Source organism: Pagrus pagrus (genome assembly GCF_965226575.1).
Source record: "Pagrus pagrus genome assembly, chromosome: 14".
NCBI lineage: Eukaryota > Metazoa > Chordata > Actinopteri > Spariformes > Sparidae > Pagrus > Pagrus pagrus.
The window spans coordinates 97,501-117,197 of record NC_140198.1 but is presented as its reverse complement, the minus strand read 5'-3'; the positions used below and the strand labels follow the sequence as shown (position 1 = coordinate 117,197).

The 19,697-nt window shown below is 39.9% G+C and overlaps 2 protein-coding genes across 3 annotated transcripts in view; one reads left to right on the top strand and one right to left on the bottom strand.

The window, feature by feature from the left end:
* Positions 1-1,176: 1,176 nt before the first annotated feature.
* On the bottom strand, positions 1,177-9,260 carry foxred1 (FAD-dependent oxidoreductase domain containing 1). 2 transcript variants are annotated; one of them, XR_014624151.1, is made up of 12 exons: positions 8,981-9,260; positions 7,302-7,522; positions 6,976-7,086; positions 6,755-6,873; positions 6,582-6,676; positions 5,552-5,653; positions 4,939-5,015; positions 4,182-4,342; positions 3,641-3,770; positions 3,406-3,510; positions 1,952-3,114; positions 1,177-1,855 (listed from the first exon to the last, which is right to left on the bottom strand). XR_014624151.1 is itself a non-coding variant. In XM_084374243.1 (11 exons), the coding sequence occupies exons 1-11, from the start codon at positions 9,120-9,122 to the stop codon at positions 2,860-2,862; spliced, it is 1,518 nt and encodes a 505-aa protein (XP_084230369.1). In that variant the 5' UTR covers positions 9,123-9,260; the 3' UTR covers positions 1,177-2,859. The 2 variants fall into 2 exon arrangements, 1 of the variants encoding a protein (XP_084230369.1); XM_084374243.1 differs by having other exon boundaries at positions 1,177-3,114.
* Positions 9,261-13,617: 4,357 nt separating this feature from the next.
* LOC311269725 (F-BAR and double SH3 domains protein 2-like) overlaps positions 13,618-19,697 on the top strand; it is a 31,146-nt gene continuing 25,066 nt past the window's right edge. The window contains exons 1-3 of the mRNA XM_084374070.1: positions 13,618-13,823; positions 16,516-16,613; positions 19,415-19,460. Coding sequence (XP_084230196.1) covers positions 13,803-13,823; positions 16,516-16,613; positions 19,415-19,460 — 165 coding nt within the window. The 5' untranslated portion in view covers positions 13,618-13,802. The remainder of the gene's footprint in view (positions 13,824-16,515; positions 16,614-19,414; positions 19,461-19,697) is intronic.

The following is a 19,697-nucleotide window of genomic DNA, read 5'->3' as shown; positions in this document are numbered from 1 at the left end:
CTAATTCTACTGACACCTTCTCCATTAACCTCTGTAAACAGTCATCTGTACAGAAAATATTGGTGTCGTCAGCAAAAATTACATATTTTAAAATGTTGGACACATGACAGATGTTGTTTATATACATAATGAATAATTTTGGTCCAACTATTGAACCCTGCGGCACTCCACATGTAATATCTGCTGTCTAACGTAACCGTCTGTCTCCAGGCTGCTCAGGACCACTGTCAGTAACTAAGTAACTGTAACTTAGCCCTGTGTTACTGCCGAGGTGCCCTTGAGCAAGGCACCGAAACCTCCTGACATTGCAGCCCACTGCTCCTAGTTTGCAGTGTGTAGCTAGGTGTGTAAAGATAACTGACAAAATAAAGATTCTATTCTATGTTGCTAATGTGGCTCCTCCCAGTCTGTCTGGACTGTGTGTGTGTGTGTGTGTGTGTGTGTGTGTGTCAGGTTCTTGTGGTGACTTCATGGTTGAAGTGAAGCTACGGGAGACACGGTGAGCGGTGCTGACTCAGGCCTGTGTGAGCTGACCAATCAGAGGAGGGGGCCTTAAAGAGACAGGCACGTGTGAAGCTGAAAATGATCATCGCGTCTTCTTTAAAGGAAAAGTTCAACATTTTGTGAAATAAGCTCATATTTTTCTGAGTGTTGGAGTCGCGTCTGTTCACTCAGGGAGAGTTTTTTCATTCTGGCTGATATTTAGATGAGAAAATCGGAACCACTCTTATGTCTGTAAATATGTAGCCGTTGCCAACAGCATCTTAGCTTAGCTTAGCTGATGTTTAACTTGTCACGAGTGTGAGTGGATTTAAGTGTCACTTCAACAGAAACATTATTTAGCTTTTCACCAACACTCACTTTGATTTTTCTGTCTTTAAATGTTTGACTTGAATATCTGGGTCATCATCAGAGTGATCAGAATCTTTAACACTGAACTTCTACTTTCACATGAACCTCAGACATGAAGAACGTGCGAGGTTCATAAAACAAATCAAATAAACCTCGAGTTACTCAGTTAAAATTACATTTACTCGAGTACTCAAGTACAGTTCACAGTGCAGTTCAGAGTACTCAAGTACAGTTCAGAGTACAGTTCAGAGTACTTGAGTACAGTTCAGACCATCAGACGTCTTTAATATTCATGCAGCTCATTAATCACAGTATGAATCTTGAATTGGGCCGACATCAGCTGTTTTTATTAAGAACATGATATGAGTATTTTTACTGTGATTATTATTAATGATGGTTCAGTTACAGACGTCATCTACAGTGAAAACATGTTTAATTTAATCTCTTCACTTAAATACATTTAGTTTGGACTGAAACATGTTGATGCTTCATCTAAAAATATGAAAAAAAAAGGCTGCTGAACAACCAAAAACTGAAACACCTGAAACAACTGAAACACCTTAAAACAACTGGAAACACCTGAAACAACTGGAAACACCTGGAACACCTGAAAGAACTGAAAGAACTGAAAACACCTGAAACAACTGAAAACACCTGGAACACCTGAAACAACTGAAACACCTGAAACAACTGAAAGCACCTGGAACACCTGAAACAACTGGAAATTGTACAATTTTTAATACCCATATTTATTATTTATTGTTTGTAAATAAAAATACCAAACTGTTTATACTTACACTGTTCATATTATAAGTACAGTATACCAAGTTCATATTGTAGATACTATGTATATACGAGTTAAATTCTATTTCTTATCTCTTATTATATTGTTTATTTTTTTACTTTTTATTATTGTTTAAGTGTGACACTGTCCTTTGGCTGCTGTGACTAAGAAATTTCCACATTTGCGGGACAAATATAGGAATTCTGATTCTGAAAACACCTGAAACAACTGAAAACAACTGGAAACACCTGAAAAAACTGAAAACACCTGAAAAAACTGAAAACACCTGAAACAACTGAAAACAACTGGAAACACCTGAAACAACTGGAAACACCTGGAACACCTGAAAACAACTGGAAACACCTGAAACAACTGAAAACAACTGAAAACACCTGAAACAACTGAAAACACCTGGAACACCTGAAAAACCTGAAACAATTGAAACAACATATAAGGTGAAATATCTCGAAACCAAACAGAGCCCCTAACGCCGTTCACACGTCAATCACATGTCGTTCACACGTAGATCATGCGTCGTTCACGTGCCGTTAACACGTCGTCCGCGCGTCGATCACACGCTGATCACGTGTTGTTCACGCATCGATCACGCACCGTTCACACGTCGGTCAAGAGTCGATCACACGTCGATCATGCGCCGATCACACGCCGGTCACGTGTTCACGCACCGTTCACATGTCGATCATGCACCATTCAGACGTCGATCGCGCGCCGTTCACGCGTCGATCACACGTTGCTGACACATGATTCAACGATGTATGAACAACAACAAAGTACATTTACTCAAGTACTGTACTAAAGTATTTTTGTGAGGTAGTAACTGGTGACATTTTTACACATGAACAATCAGCTGATAAATGATGACGTATTGATAATATTGATTAATCTATCAGCAGTGTGAAGATTGACTTCATCATCGTGATCAAACAGATTCATTCAGTCAGGACAAAGTAACTGAGTATAGTTACTATCAGTGAGTAACAATCTTATCACAGGAAGAATAATCTTCATTAATATCAAAATAAGAGTTGTGATAAGGTGGCAACAGTGTGAATTAGACGAGTCCAGGTTCTGCTTCCTCTGGACGATGTTCCTCTCCATCATGGCCTTCTGGTCAGGACCGAGCAGCTGTCTGGTCCAGATGTGGACCAGTCGGTCTGGACTTTGAGAAGTCATGCTACATGTGATGTTCTCGATGTTCGGTTCTATACGATGTTCCTCTCCATCATGGGTTCCTGCGCCAGGATGCGCCTGAAGCCGAGTCTGCTCAGGTCCAGAGTTTGAAAGTTCCCGTCCAGGATGAGTTCTGCAACAGCTCGACCCACAGCAGGGGAGTGCTGCAGGCCATGACCACTAAACCCAGTCGCAAAGTACATGTTATTGATCAGAGGGTGGATACCGATGATCCCGTTCTGATCAAATGTGTTGTAGTCATAGTAACCAGCCCAGGCACTCGTCACCTGAGGGAGAAAGACAGAACATCAACATTAATCTGATCATTAGTACTGAGACTTATTGTCACTGAAGGTCCAATGTGTAGGACTCAGTGCCATCTAGTGATGAAGCTGTTCAACTACAACTTTTATCTGAAAACCATCAGCTGTGTGTGGTCCTGCTCAAGGTCCTGCTCACGGTCCTGACACTCTGCTGTATTAATGAAGTGGACCAACACTTGTTAAATAATAACCAGTCAGAGAAACAAAGAAAACTTTGTTACTGATCAATCATAGATCAATATATCTCATCTGTACCTTCAGTTTCTCAAAGGCTGGAACTCGATGAGCCAAACTGGGCCAAACTTTGTCTTCAAAGAATGGATGGTCCACGTCCAGGTTCCTGGTGTTGGGCTCCTCTGACTGAACCGACCCACAGGGAAGAAATACATCAACCTTTTATAATAATTGATAAAAATATCGATAAAACTCTATAAACTCTTGATTGTGATTGATTGAAGTATTGATGAAGCCGCCTCAGAGTGTGTCAGACCTCCTCTGGTGACCTCCCGGTGATGAAGTTTCCTCCTAACCCTTCTCGTCTGAAGTAAACTCCAGAATAATCAATGAGGAAGGGTGTGTCCAGACCTGGACCGTCAGGACAGTGGACCACATACACATACCTGAAACATGACATCATATAACACACTGTACACACACCTGATTCACACACAGGTACGATCATTTCCACGTCAGAGTGACATTCGAATATAATTCTGCTTCAGTCGAACCCGACGTCAGAACTGACCCGAGTCCTGTTTATTGATGAGCCTTCTGATCTGCTCTTGTATCATCAGTGTGTGTTTGAGTGGGTTCACGTCCTCACTGGGAGACCAGTGAAACCACTCACAGCCCAGTTTAACCAGTATGTTTCAAAATGGCCACATAAGAAGTAAAACCCTTCAAATTAAAGCAGTCGACACCGTTAACTGTTAGAACATTAACGAAGTGACCTGTAGGAGGCGCTGCGGCTCTCTAAAGGAAACGGCTCCTCAGTCGTTCATGTAAAAGAAAAACAACTTCAGTTAATGGACCTTTTTCGAGGTTCAACAGGAAGTGGAAGTCCAGCGATGGTGTTTTCAGGAGCGAAGCCCTTTCCCAACATGTCCACCAGTTTACCAGAAAACGCTCCGGCAGCGTTCACCACGATTGCACACTCAACGGGCTGATACTCCAGACTGTTAGGCATCTGTACCTGATCAATACATCAATGTTCAACAACACATACAAATCCAATCATATACATCAATATACTGTTACTACAGGTACTTTACTGAAGTACAACTACTAGTACTACAGGGTAAAAATACTCAAGTTGAAGTCCTGCATTCAAACCCTTCTTGAGCAAAAATACAAAGTACTGACATACTTAAAGTATCAGAGTAACAGTAATCAGAGTATTGTTGGTTGATGTCGAGCTGATTTGATTTACAGAAGTTTAGTTTATTTCAGATTAAAGATTTATTGTTTATGATTCTATTCAATGACCTGTTTATAAATAATAACTGTTATTTATGTTTACACAAATCAAAACAAACGATCAATCCAGACAACGAAATTAAATAACCTGACGACCACACAAACACGATAAATAGAAATAAACTAAATTATAATAAAATCATCACACACTGTTTCATATTAAAATCTTTGTGTAACTCAAGTAATCTGATACTTGTAGTGAAGTAGAAATACTTCTTTCTGACATGTAGTGGAGTAAAAATAAAAAGCAGCATTAAAGGGAAATACTTCAGTACAGTATTAAGAGTAAACGTACTCAGTTACTTTACTTACTTTGACAGATTGTATTCTCCTGACAGGAAGACGTTCACCGTCCGCCGTCGTCACCACGTTAGTCGAGTGTTTAAAATCTGTGGAGGAAATATTGATATCAGCCAATCAGAACTGATCAATAATTAATATTTATTTACACATTCACAACTGATCAATAATTGATATCAACGCTCCGTGGTAGCAGACTGTGTAAACCTGTTTGATGTTTTAACAGCATGTCAAGTAAAAACTAAACCAAACTACATTTAAAAAACACCCGTTTAAGTGAAAGAAAAGTTCAGTTTTATAATTCTGACTTAAAATGCTGTTAAATTCTGGAGGTCAGTTAACAGACCTGAGTCCTGTTTATTGATGAGCCTTCTGATCTGTTCTTGTATCATTAGACCTAACCCTAACCTTTAACAGAACAAACTCCAACAACATGTAAATATTATAAAATTGACTGATCACCATGTTTTAGTTACTTTACAGATTTACATTTTTACACACGAAACACATGAAGAGTTTATAAAACCTGATGTTGGCTGTGTGTGTTAGAGGAATGTGAAGCTCCAGTGAAATAAGTCACATTTTAACAGAAAGCTCCATCATGAGGTCAGTGGTCAGAACCAACCTGTGACCTCTCCACAGCACTGAAACACTCCCATAGAGACTGCTTTCCTCCTGAAGGCGTTCAGCAGAGTCCAGGGGTCGAACCAGCCCTCGTTTTCCAAACCTGAGACATTAAACAGTTATTGCTGTTAGTTAAATGTTCATATATCACATTTAAATGAATCAATACATTTAAACATCAACAGCAGCGTTCAGCCAAGTCCAACAGTCCAACCAGCCCTCGTTCTCCAAACCTGAGACACTGAACAGTTACTGTTGTTTCTACATTAAAACTTATTATTTCTTTTATTTGAACAGGGACAGTGCACAATAAAACATTAACCCTACATATAACAAGGAGAGATGCATTGCACCGGGTTTTAGCAAGTTGCTATTTTCCACCCGTAGTCCCTGGGCAGGTAGATGGAACATACAATAAATTAAAAACAGTTACTAAATTTACAAAGTTATGAATACACACATTCCCATAACACTAAAATTAAAACAATTCAAAACAAATTACCCCCCTCCCGCCAACTTTTATAAACAAATATACCCCCCATCGAATACACACACACACACGCTTACAAATGTCTACAAGTTTGCTGTGACAGCATCCAGCGTTTTGTGTGACATGAAAACGTTTTAAAATCTGCACATGTAATCAGCTCTGTTGGAAGTGTGTTCCATTGATTTGTGGCAACAAAAGAAAAAGATGATTTACCAAATGAAGTCCTGCGTTTAGGAATACTGCACTCTCCCCTAGTAACTGATCGTGTAGCTCTTGTTGTTTTTTCTGAGCAGAGTGTAACCATTTTTTTCAAAGGAGGAGCAGCAGCATTATGGATGATTTTAAACAGCAGGCATACATTTGTGTGCATTATTAGATTTTGAAGATTTAAAATACTGTATTTGGTGAGAATATGACACTTATATTTAGATAGTTACTGTTAATAAGTTAAATAGTTATCATTCCTACACAGAAACACGAGAACATATTATCAGTCTGATTGATTATACAGAAGTAGTGATTGATTATGACGTGCACTGACCGTATGAAGCGAGCACCACGCCGTCTGTATTGATCCATGGAAACTTGTCCTTCAGTTGAGTCGCAGACAGAAGACACACTTTTGCTCCAGCACTCCTGCAGGACAATCAATCAATCAATGATTGATCAATAACTGGACAGGAAGTGATTATCAGCTGTAGTGATGACTGACACCTCTGTATGCTGTAGTTCTCCTCCATGATGTGAGCCACCTGCTCACTGGCCAAGAACAGGTAACCCGACTGGTTGAACTGGAGGTCGATCGGGTCCTCGTTCAGCACGCCCAGGTGGTCCTGACACACAGGTAATCAATCACAGTTAATCAATGACAGCACGCCCAGGTGGTCCTGACAGGAAACACACAGGTGATCATAACATGGCTCAGCAGGACGTACATTGATGTTCCTCATGAAGTCTGCAGAAGCCAGAGACAGGTGGATGTTCTCAGGTAGAGAGAACTGCTGTCTGATCCCTCCAGCTGATAACACAGTGGAGGCCTGGGAGTACTGCACATGCACACACATGCATGAAAAACACACACACACACACACACACATTATTATTGTCACTGAGCTGCTGTGAACGTGAGCAACTCACTGACACTTGTTGTTCTTCTACAGTCCTGCATATACATGCTTTATCCAACCAAATATTTAATATATATATAAATACATATATTTATATATAGACACACACACAGAATGTTCTATTCGGTCCTCACCGTGGGGTCCTTCTCCACCACCACCACTCTGACGGCCCCTCGGACCCTCTCCTTCTGCTTCAGCCAGTAGGCGATGGACCAGCCCACCACCCCGCCTCCCACGATCACGATGTCGGCCCTCTCCGGTGGGAGGTTCGGGTTGACCTCCAGGGGGCTCCAGCTGCTCCCCGGCAGAGCATCCGCAGCCTTCTGCCTCATAGCTGCCAGCTGGGCTTCCAGATCTCATTCACAAAAACACAAACTTTACTCCTCTTCATCATTATTCGGCAGATATTCACCTACCACCAACTTCAGATATTTTCTAAAAATTTAGATACAAATCTACAATTCAGCCCATATAATAACTCACATATTTGAAAATATTTATACAGCTGACCTCCATCTCAATGGGCTAGCTTTAAATACCACTGTAAAAGTTTGCATTGCTAACCATCATGAACCTAACCATCATGACCCTAACCATCATGACCCTAACCCTAACCATCATGAACCTAACCCTCATGACCCTAACCCTAACCATCATGAACCTAACCCTCATGACCCTAACCATCATGACCCTAACCATCATGAACCTAACCATCATGACCCTAACCATCATGAACCTAACCATCATGACCCTAACCCTAACCATCATGAACCTAACCCTCATGAACCTAACCATCATGACCCTAACCATCATGAACCTAACCCTCATGACCCTAACCATCATGAACCTAACCCTCATGACCCTAACCCTCATGAACCTAACCCTCATGAACCTAACCCTCATGACCCTAACCCTCATGAACCTAACCCTCATGAACCTAACCATCATGACCCTAACCATCATGACCCTAACCCTAACCATCATGAACCTAACCATCATGACCCTAACCCTAACCATTATGAACCTAACCATCATGAACCTAACCCTCATGAACCTAACCATCATGACCCTAACCCTCATGACCCTAACCATCATGACCCTAACCCTAACCATCATGAACCTAACCATCATGACCCTAACCATCATGAACCTAACCATCATGACCCTAACCCTAACCATTATGAACCTAACCATCATGAACCTAACCATCATGACCCTAACCCTCATGACCCTAACCCTCATGACCCTAACCATCATGACCCTAACCCTAACCATCATGAACCTAACCCTAACCATTATGAACCTAACCATCATGAACCTAACCCTCATGACCCTAACCATTATGAACCTAACCATCATGAACCTAACCATCATGACCCTAACCCTCATGACCCTAACCCTCATGAACCTAACCATCATGACCCTAACCATCATGACCCTAACCCTAACCATCATGAACCTAACCATCATGACCCTAACCCTAACCATTATGAACCTAACCATCATGAACCTAACCCTCATGACCCTAACCATTATGAACCTAACCATCATGAACCTAACCATCATGACCCTAACCCTCATGAACCTAACCATCATGACCCTAACCCTCATGAACCTAACCCTCATGACCCTAACCCTAACCTTCGTAGCCCTAACCTTCGTAGCCCTAACCTTAATGGTAAACTGTCCTCATAACCCTAACATAACCCTCACCCGTTCATCAGACATTGAGTCTCATACATGAGGCTGTCATTAAATCATTAACTCATTCATGGAGCTGTGGACATGAAGCTCGTTAGCATTGAGTCCCCACCTTTGAAGAAGTCTCCCCGCAGAGCTGTGCCTGAGCTCAGGCTTTGATTTAACGGCCATGTATGAAGTCGAGTCTCCCGCCTGGACGTCAATAAAGCTCGAGCTGTGCGCACCTTCACGTGCAGCCTGCGCCACGTAGACATCCTGTACAACCACTACGTGAAAATTAACTACCGTGAGCTAGCGTTAGCTACCGTGAACTAGCGGTAGGTTGTCGTCCTGCTCAGTAAGCAGCAGCAGTGTGAACAGCCTGGTATGTCTCCTGTTGGAACGCGGCCACAGCTCGACCTGTAACATGACACTTCCGTCAAGTTAAACAACAAAGTGCCGCAGAGAAACACCGGGTCTGTTTCCTTCAAAATAAAAGCACACACTGTGATATGGCTCCACCGTGTGGCACTTACATGAACATGTTGTTCCTCTCGTGTATGAACAGTGTGAACAGCTAATAGAAGAATTCAACAGTCGTAAATTTCAGTGAAAGTAAAGATATGGTGATAAAATATTACTCTGTTGAAAGTCACCAATTTGAATAGTACTCGAGTAAAATTATTAAAGTACCTTAAAGTAATTGATCCATATATTTACATGTATGTATAAACTGTATACTGTGAGTCAGCTGATTATCACAATCACTGTTTTAATCTGAGCGATGATAAAATCAATTAATTTAAAAATGTGCTACTTTGGCTCTGATGCATCATGTAATCTGTAAAGTAGCTAGTAACTAAAGTGATCAAATAAATGTAATGGAGCAAAAAGTAGAATATTTTCCTCTTAAATGTGGTGCAATGGAAGTGTAAAGTAGCAGAAAATTGAAATAGTCAAGCACAGTACAAGTAAATGTACTGAGTTACATTATCTGACTGTGTGAACTGTGATTGTGTGTCTGTTGCCGAGGACACACACACTGTGTTTCAGCTGGTGTTTGCTGATTCTGACTGTCGTCGTAAGAAATCTTTTTATTTTGAAAAGTGCTCAGGAAGAGTAATTAACTTCCTGGAAACTTGATACATGGGCGAAAGAGGCAGTGGCTCGTCATATGACCTCAGAGATCCAATCAGAGGACAGAAAACCCAACTCTTTTAAAAGGTCATACGTGTTAAAACACATTGTGACTTTATGTCATCATGTTGTGATGTGACTGCAGTTGGTCACAAAGTGAACTTTTATTAAACTTCTGTAAACACATGAACCCAAACACAGACACAAAGTCAGAGCCAGTGTCCTCCTGCACTACAATATAATATAAGGAATATAATATAAGATACGGAATATAAAATAATATAAGGAATATAAAATAATATAAGGAATATAATACAAGGAATATCATATAATATAAGGAATATAAAATAATATAAGGAATATAATACAAGGAATATCATATAATATAAGGAATATAGTATATTATAAGGAATATATTATGATATAAGGAATATATTAGAGCAATACCTCAGTCCGTAGGGACTTGGCTTGGGGACTCCAAAGCCTCCACTTCGTTCAAGTCCCACTCGGACCAAAAAAAAGTATGATGTGGACTAGTAGTAGAGAATGCTAGTTCACATCCTGGGCATTGCCAGTGTGTGTGCCTGTGTGTAATGTGAGTGAAAAAAAAGATTTCCCTTGCGGGATTACAATTAAATTATAAGGAATATAACTGTTGATGTATTTGTTGAATGTTTTCAGTTCTGTGATGAGAACATGAAGTGATCAGTTTTCAATAATAAGGTCAGAGCCTGTTTTAAACTGAGTCCGTGTCCTCTAGCACTCATTTTAATATTTCACACACACTCACAGACGTCTTTGTTTCCTTCATTTGACTTTGTGATTATCAGGTTTCATTCAAATGTGCTTCGTCCTCTACAGCTGCTCATGAAGTGAAACTGTCCTCTGTTACTGTACGTCCTCTATCAGGGCCTCAATCCATCAAAGACAATAATATCAACCAGACCAGAGGGGATTTCTGCTGCCCCACTGCATCTGTCCACACACACACACACACACACACACACACACAGATGTATGTGGGCAGATTTATGACTAAAAACAGGTTTTTACACATTAAATGTTGTTTAACAGGAGATTGTTTAGTTTGAAGCAGTTTGATGAATGATGTGATGAAGATGATAGTGATGAAGATGTCTGGTCTGTGTTTTTAAACATCAGTTTATGATTATCAGACTAATAACGAGCTGGCAGCTGATATAATTAATATAAGGAATATAATATAATATAAGGAATATAGTATCATATAAGGAATATAATGTAATATAAGGAATATAATATAATATAAGGAATATAATGTAATATAGGGAATATAATATAATATAAGGAATACAATGTAATATAAGGAATACAATGTAATATAAGGAATATAATATAATATAAAGAATATAATATAAGGAATATAACTGTTGATGTATTTGTTGAATATTTTCAGTTCTGTGATGAGAACATACGCACAAACAACAGTCAGAGCCTTCCACCCAGCTACCTGCAGTCGCATGGAGGCGACCCTCTCATCCCTCAGGGAGAACTCCAACACAGTGGCGCTCAGCTGGGAGCTTGTGAGTATCCCCACACCCGCCCAGCGCCTCTCACCCTGGGCAACTCTGGAAAAGGAGAGAGTCCAGCCCCTCTTAAGGAGTTTGGTTCCAGAACCGGTGCTGTTCGTGGAGGTGAGCCCAACTGGTTCCTTCCCCACCAGAGAGGTGACATTCCACGTACCAAGAGCCAGTCTGCGAAGCCGGGGGTCAGGACGCCCAGGTCCCCCCCTTCACCTGCTGCCCAATGTACATAGCACCCGACCCCATCGATCTCCCCTGCGGGTGGTGAGTCCACAGGGGCGCGGCCCCACGTTATTCTTTCAGGCTGAGCCGGGCCGGGCCCCATGGGCCAAGGCCTGGCCACCAGACGCTCGCTGGCAAGCTCCACCCCCGGGTCTGGCTCCAGGGGAGGGCCCCTGTGCCCCCATACTGGGCGAGGTACTTCTTGCCTATAACTGCCGATTCATAGGGTCATTTTGAACCGCTCTTAGTCTGGTCCCTCCCCTGAGACCAATTTGCCTTGGGAGACCCTACCAGGAGCTAATGCCCCAGACAACATAGCTCCCAGGATCACAGGGACACACAAACCCCTCCACCACGATAAGGTGGCGATTCTTCGGAGTAGTGAGTTCCACCTGTTAGCTAATCTGCGCTAACCTGTTAGCATGGCTTTCATTAAAGCAACAATGAGTAAGTTGCTGGAGGAAGATGGTTGGTTGTTGAGTCTCATCCTCAGGTCGTCTGACGCTGTGGGTCCAGCCTCAGCACAATATATACAAACAACTATCTTTCTCTAAGAACTTACTAATAACCCATAAAAACTTTATTGATCCCGCGCAGGAAAGTGTAACTTTACAGTTACTCCTCTTGAATGGAAAAGTCCCAGCAAAGAGAAAGATTGGAACAATAAAATAGGTAACAGATCAATATAAAATACAGCATGTAAACACATAATATAATAAATACATTTTAAAATAAAATATAAAACAAACCAAACCAACTGACAAACCACTGATCAGTTAGCTGTTGGGCTCGTGATGGCTGCCTGTTCTTCCCAGAATGCACTGCCATAAAAATTAACAGTGTTTTAATTTAACACATTAATTTATATGAAACATATAAACGTGAAGATCTTCACATGTAATTTTCATTTCAGGACCTCCTGAAAGGAACAGCATGTCATAATATGTAATATAATGCACAGAAGAGAATCACAGCAACATAAGTAAACATCAATGGTGATGATTGATCCATAGAGGATCAATCATCACCATTGATCTGAGTGTGTAGACAGGAAATGTCCACTAGAGGGCAACCTGTCAGAGTTAATAATGTGAAGATCAATAAGGTCTCTCATTAGCATTAATACACCACAAACACTAATTAATTTATCTCAGATAATTTCATTTTAATTAACAAACGAAATAATTCAAATAATGACGTTCCTGTGTCTCTATGTGATCCTGATCAGATCAATACATTGTCTTCATAAATACTTACCTCCACCTGGAACATATTACACTTAGATTACTTTATTATTATCTCTTATTTCTGCTTTCACCACTGATGAATATTTATTATAGGCTCATTGTAACCGACTCTTCACAGTACACATGATAACAACAGAATATGCATTTATTTGATATATAAATATACATTTATTAGCTGCTGTCATTGCAGTTTAATGTCTCTGTGTAATTCATGATCAAGCTTGAAAAAGTAAAACAAATCTTTAATTTATCTCGTGGATTTAAAGACACTAAAAGAATAAGTGCCGTTTACTAATATCAGACATTAAGATGGATCATTGTGTTTGACATTATAGACTACTGCCCCATCAATAAACTGTGATGTCACCAGACAATCAAAATATTCATCAACTATTATCAATAATCTTTGTGTTTAACATCATGATTTTCTTTCTTTACATTCTGGTGTTTGTTCTTTAAAAAAACTTTAGAAATTCAAAGCAGTTTTTGACGGATGGTCCGCTCTTTTATTTCGAAGACTATGTACGGAAGTAGTGTTTTGTGTTTTATTTTGAAAAGGTGTCCGGAAGTGTGTTGTTTGACGGTGTGTAGTTTGACTCGTGTGTTTTGTGTTCCCTGGGGCCACAGTGTTTTCTACGGGACCCTACTTACTCTTTAGCGGACTCATTATGGCCGCCTGAGCCGGACGCAAACATCTTGATTCTGTCAGCATTTGGTCCAAACATCTTGTCAAACTTTTCCACAGAAACTTTCGTCTTTTCGTCAGTTTTTATGTCCAGAAATCAGGATGCAGCCCCCGCCGAGAAAGGTGAGTGTTGCCGTTGTAGCTTGTGAAGCTAACGTTACTTGACGCCGAGCTGCCGCCGCCGCCGCCGCCGCTGCTGCTGCATATTTAATGGTTCAAATGTTGGCTTTGTTACTGCTCGGCTGCTTTAGACGGTCAACTCACACTTTAGATGTGAACCAGTTTGTTGTGATTGACTTTAATCATTCTCTGTTGTCTCTGAAGTGCAGCGAAGGAAGAAAACTTAAAAAAAAATTGTTTTAAAGTCCATGTGCCTCAGTTTTTAGAGAGAAAAGCCCGTTAACGATCCCCGCTCCCTCCCGAAGGGTCCTGCTGGAGATGAGACGGTTTAATAAATACCGATGAAAAACATGTCGACACGTTTCAGAAATAACGGTACACAAGTGTCGAGTTACAGGCGACAGAGTCACAGAGCAACTCTGAAGTTAAAGTAAATATCAGTCTGCTTCTGCTGCTGCTTGTGATTATGTCAGAAAAGGCAAAACTAAAGTCAAGATTTTATTCGAACCAAATGTAGATTTTGTTTGTTGTCTTTGCCGAATTTTAAAGTGGATCCACATTTCTTAAATGAATCTGCAGTAAAGGTATTCTCTGTTGTTTCAGCATGTTTGGAGCCATTTGACTGTAAACTGAGAGATTTCTGTAGATAGTTTGGTGCATTTTTTTCCTCGTACGATAAGTTTTAGGGAAAAGAAGAAAAACAAAGTTAGCCGTAAAATGTAAAAAATGAAGTAAAAATAAAGTTAGAATAGTCTTAAGAACTTTAAAGTAAACTTGTTTGAAACGTTTTACTTCGAGAAATAAACGTAAAAATAAAAATGTGAACAAAGTTTGTTACTTTGTGAAAAAATGTTCCTGTGGATCAGATTTCACAAACAAGCTGAGCATATATATATCGACTGTTTAAACCTGTTGGTGGATCATAAACGGGTGATTTATATTAAAAGTCAAACTATATTCATACTTTCTTTAGAATATCACCCAGTCTGATTTATTGATGTATATTTTCAGCATTTATCACAACTAATCGTGCTTATAATTAAAATAAGAAAGTCAACAACTAATTAAGAGTAATTGTTGATTACCTTGATGATGAATTAAATTAACATATATAAGTTTAATTTCCGTTGAGAAGAAAAACTTCCAGATGTTTTTTTTTCCTGTTTGAGCTTTATGATAAATTTGTATTTTAACACTTTGACTTTGTTGAAGAGCTTAACTAAAGATTGATCTGATTATCAATCAGTCTGATGATTATTATATTTTTAACTAAAGATTGATCTGATTATCTATCAGTCCTCATCACCATCACTTCCTTATTGAACTGGGCCTACAGTCAATGTTCGACCTGTTCATGTGATTGGTTAATGATCAATGTCCCACGTGCAAACATTAATACAAGCAGTGCATGAAGGGAAACTGAACAAACCACATTGAAACTAAAAACATTCAAACTATAAACTCTGAGAAAAGAAACACATTAAAACTGCTCAGAATAATTGATCACTTTCACAACATGAGGACAAACGGCTGTATTCTGTTTGAACTGAATTCTGTTGTTTGTTTTCTTGTTAATCATTTTTATCAGTTTTTATAATGTTTTAACTGAAGACATGAGACATGAATAAATAAATAAATAAATAAATAAAGAATGAAGGAGTGAAGTGAGCTCCAGCGCCACATACATCCATTTCACCTGAAGCTGAGGCGTTGCTGTTGATTTCTGTATTCATCACTAAAATATGAACTCAGCCACTAAGAGTTGAACCTATTGATTATTGTCATTGGCGATGAATTGTTTTCTCTATAAATCTATTAGTTTAGTCATTTGGTTGATAAAACACCAGAAAATGTTCAAAACAGTTCAAAACCTACAAATATTACATTTCTTTCACATTGGACAAAAAGCAGAAACGTGAGCAGTGAATATTTGTGATTTGGAAAATGGTTAAATGAACTGATTGATTAGCTGACTAATCGTTAAATTCTTATGTAATAAACTTAAGAACCGTAGAGAACAAGCCGCAGAGAACGAGGCATAGAGAATGAGCTGCGGAGAATGAGGCGTAGAGAACAAGGCACGGAGAATAAGTCATAGAGAACAAGGCATAGAGAACGAGCTGCAGAGAAAGAGGTGTAGAGAATGAGGCATTGAAAACGAGTTGTAGAGATTGAGGCGTAGAGAACGAGGCACGGAGATCGAGGCGTAGAGAACGAGGCACGGAGATCGAGTCGTAGAGATTGAGGCATAGAGAACGAGGCGTAGAGAACGAGGCACGGAGATCGAGTCGTAGAGATTGAGGCATAGAGAACGAGGCACGGAGAACGAGTCGTAGAGATCGAGGCGTAGAGAACGAGCTGCGGAGAAAGAGGTGTAGAGAATGAGGCATGGAGACGAGACATAGAGATCGCGGCATGAGAACGAGTTGTAGAGATCGCGGCATGAGAACGAGTTGTAGAGATTGAGGCGTAGAGAACGAGGCACGGAGATCGAGGCGTAGAGAACGAGGCACGGAGTTCGAGTCGTAGAGATTGAGGCATAGAAACGAGGCACGGAGAGCGAGTCGTAGAGATCGAGGCGTAGAGAATGAGGCGTAGAATACGAGGCATGGAAAAACAAACTGCAGAGAAGGAGCTGTAAACTTTGAGTCTTTCTTAATTAATTTTTTTCTGTTCATGTTTTCATCTGTTTCAGGTTCGGGTCACCCAGGAGCTGAAACACACTCATGCAGAGCAGCTGAGCAGATTACACATCAAACACCAGACAGAGTGCGACCTGCTGGACGACCTCAGGTGAGCTGAAGGTTAAACTTTAAATATAAGACCAACACCAGAGAGCACAGGGAGGAAACACACTTTCAGACTCAGTTTCTCACTAATTAACTATGACATCAACGCTGCCAACTGCCCATAATGCACCACTTCTGTAGGATGTGGGGCCACACTGCTGCTCTATCAAGTCAATAAAGAACATGTGAAGATGTAATAGTAGTTTTGTTCTGCACTGTCTTATAGTTGGTTGAAACATCCATTTATTTAAAGGGTCCAATTCGTTTCTCCATACGTCAAATAAAATATTAGGGATGTCCCGACCCGATCTGCGGGATCGGGATCGGGGCCGATATGGGTATTGTTTCACTGATCAGGATCGGCAATTTTGAACGTGGACCCAAACCCGATTATTTTTACGTCAGCTGTAAACGGAGCACAATTTGTGGCAGAACGCAGACGCGCACATAACGTTACTCTGGCAACCCTGTGGATAAAATGTCTGCAGTGTGGAAATATTTTAAATTAGAAAGCGAAAGCGGTCCAACGGCGACATGTAACATCTGCAATACCACCGTTTCGCAAGCTGGTAACAAAAGAGCTGCATTTAACACTACACATTTGATACGGTGCATAAAAAACAAACACTCAAAGGACCACAACGAGTTCACTCAAGCAATACAGGCAAAGGCACCGAAGCAACAAACACTCGCGGATACTTTCAAAAGGAAAGAGAGATATCCTCGAGACAGCGACATGGCCAAAAATATTACAGAGAAGGTCACTGAATTCATCGCTCTGGATAACGAGCCCATCTCTGTGATAGAGGATCAGGGTATAGTTACTGACTTTGTTTACTTGGTTGTTTTTGTTAAAAAACAAAAAACAAATGAAAACCAATGTTGCAATAGCATATGCAGAGTAACAAAAAGCCATATGAGAGTATTTACTTTGTTTCAACAAAATAAAAAAACCTATTAAGGAACAGCTTGGATGCAGGTAATTTTTTCTTAATGCAGCTGTATTATCTAGGAAAATATTATTTAGGGCTAAGTATCGGATCAGGACTCAGTATTGGCAGATACTAAATATTAAATGACTCGGATCAGGATCGGGGTAAAAAAAACGTGATCGGGACATCCCTATAAAATATGGTTACATCTACAATATGATGCAGAATCGAATGATTAATTAAAATGATGTGTCTCTGCCTGCTTCTGGTGCCCTGTGATTGATTGAAGAACAGATATCTGCAGCTGGAATCCAAGATTAAAGTATAAAAAGTCTTAATAGTGGAGTCAGATGTTCACATATGTGGTCGTGTTTTCAGCCTGCTGGCTCTCCACTTCCTGTCCGTGGTCTGATGTTCAGGTCAGAGAGCTGCCAGATGTTTGACTGCTCAGTAACATCAGAGGCTGGTACTGAGGGCTCGCTGCCTGATCTAAGACCAGAAATGATTCAGCAAACTGGAAACTGTTTGAGAAAATGACAGGAAGTGAGTGTGAGGGCAGAGGAAGAGAAGGAGAAGGAGAGGGAACCTCCCGGCCATAAACCAAACAGTTAGGTGTCGAGTCTCAACACGTTTGGTGACTCTGCTGCAGAGCTCCGACCTCTTTTATCTTAGATTATAATTTATATTTAAATAAATTAATATAACTTTAACTACTCAGCACATTTTATGATTTGTGTTTGTTAAAAAACATTGTTAGCTGTTTAAAATGTTAACGGGACATGTTTAGTGTCAAAGTCATTTTGCTTCTTTAAACTCACCGTTGTGCATCAACATGCAGAAAAGATAAGAGAACGAAGAGCTTCAGTAAATCTGTCTGAAAGGGTTAGGGTTGGTACAAGAGTACATTAAACGTCTGTCAGAGTGAATCATCAGAAATATTCAGGACGGAGTCAGCCGAGGAAAATATAATGTTCAGACGAATGATCAACGAAACAGAAAAATAAACACTGTCGTCTGAAAACAAATGGACCAATCAAGGGACTTATTGATTATCTGATTTTAGCATCAATTCAAAAGCTGAATGTCTTACAATCAATCTCAATATATATATATTTATGCAAATCATATGGTAACCATGGCAACAGCAAAAGTTATGTACGTCAGCATGTGAGTGCAGAATTGATCGATCAGAATGCAGCAGTAGTTAAGTTGGTGTGTGTGTGTGTGTGTGTATTGTCACATGAAACAGCTGAACATCTTTACATTTCTGTCTGTGTTTCTTTTTTTTTTCATTTCTTAATGACTGTGTTTCAACCTACATGTGAAATAGATGATCAATGGCATGTTTGGTATAACTGGTTGATCGTACACTGACTATAATCCTACAAAATCCCTGACTGTGCAAGTGTACCTATAAGAATTGATGCTGGTTTGAAGGTAGTGACACCAAATATTGATTTGATTTAGATTTTTCTTTTGCTAGCTTACTTTGCATTTTGTAAATTGATAAAAATAAACAATTATTATTTATATTTTTGAAAACATTCTTAGCTAACAGCATTTTTTCACACCTGCCTAAAACTTCTGCACAGTACTGTATATACTATATAGTATATATATGTGTGTATGTATATATATATATATATATATATATACATACACACATACATACACACACATGTATACTATATAGTATATATGTGTGTGTGTGTGTATGTATATATATATATATATATAACAGTTATTGTGTTGTTCATGTCATCTAGTTTTTAAAGGCTGTATTACAGTTGTCTGTATATGTTTCGACATATTATTTATTGTCTCATTGATGTATTGGTGGTGTTTGTTGATTGACTGTTGTTCTTGTCTTCAGGACTTTTAGTCAGAAGAGAGCAGCTGTAGAGAGAGACTACGCTCAGGTGAGTACATCTGATGCTCGCTGACATCATCACTGACCTGCTTCGTCATTAACGTTGCTATAGATACAGTTGGTTTATGCTGTAGTGTCCTCCAAAGACCCCGTGGGGCATGTGAAAGCTCTTTGTTTTCACTTGGTCAGACAACTCTGTGGTGATCTGTGGCTCGTTTTCTCCTCGCTCCAATGTTTCAGCTTCATGTCTGAATCACTTCCTCTGTGGCTCGTCTGTCTGTGGATC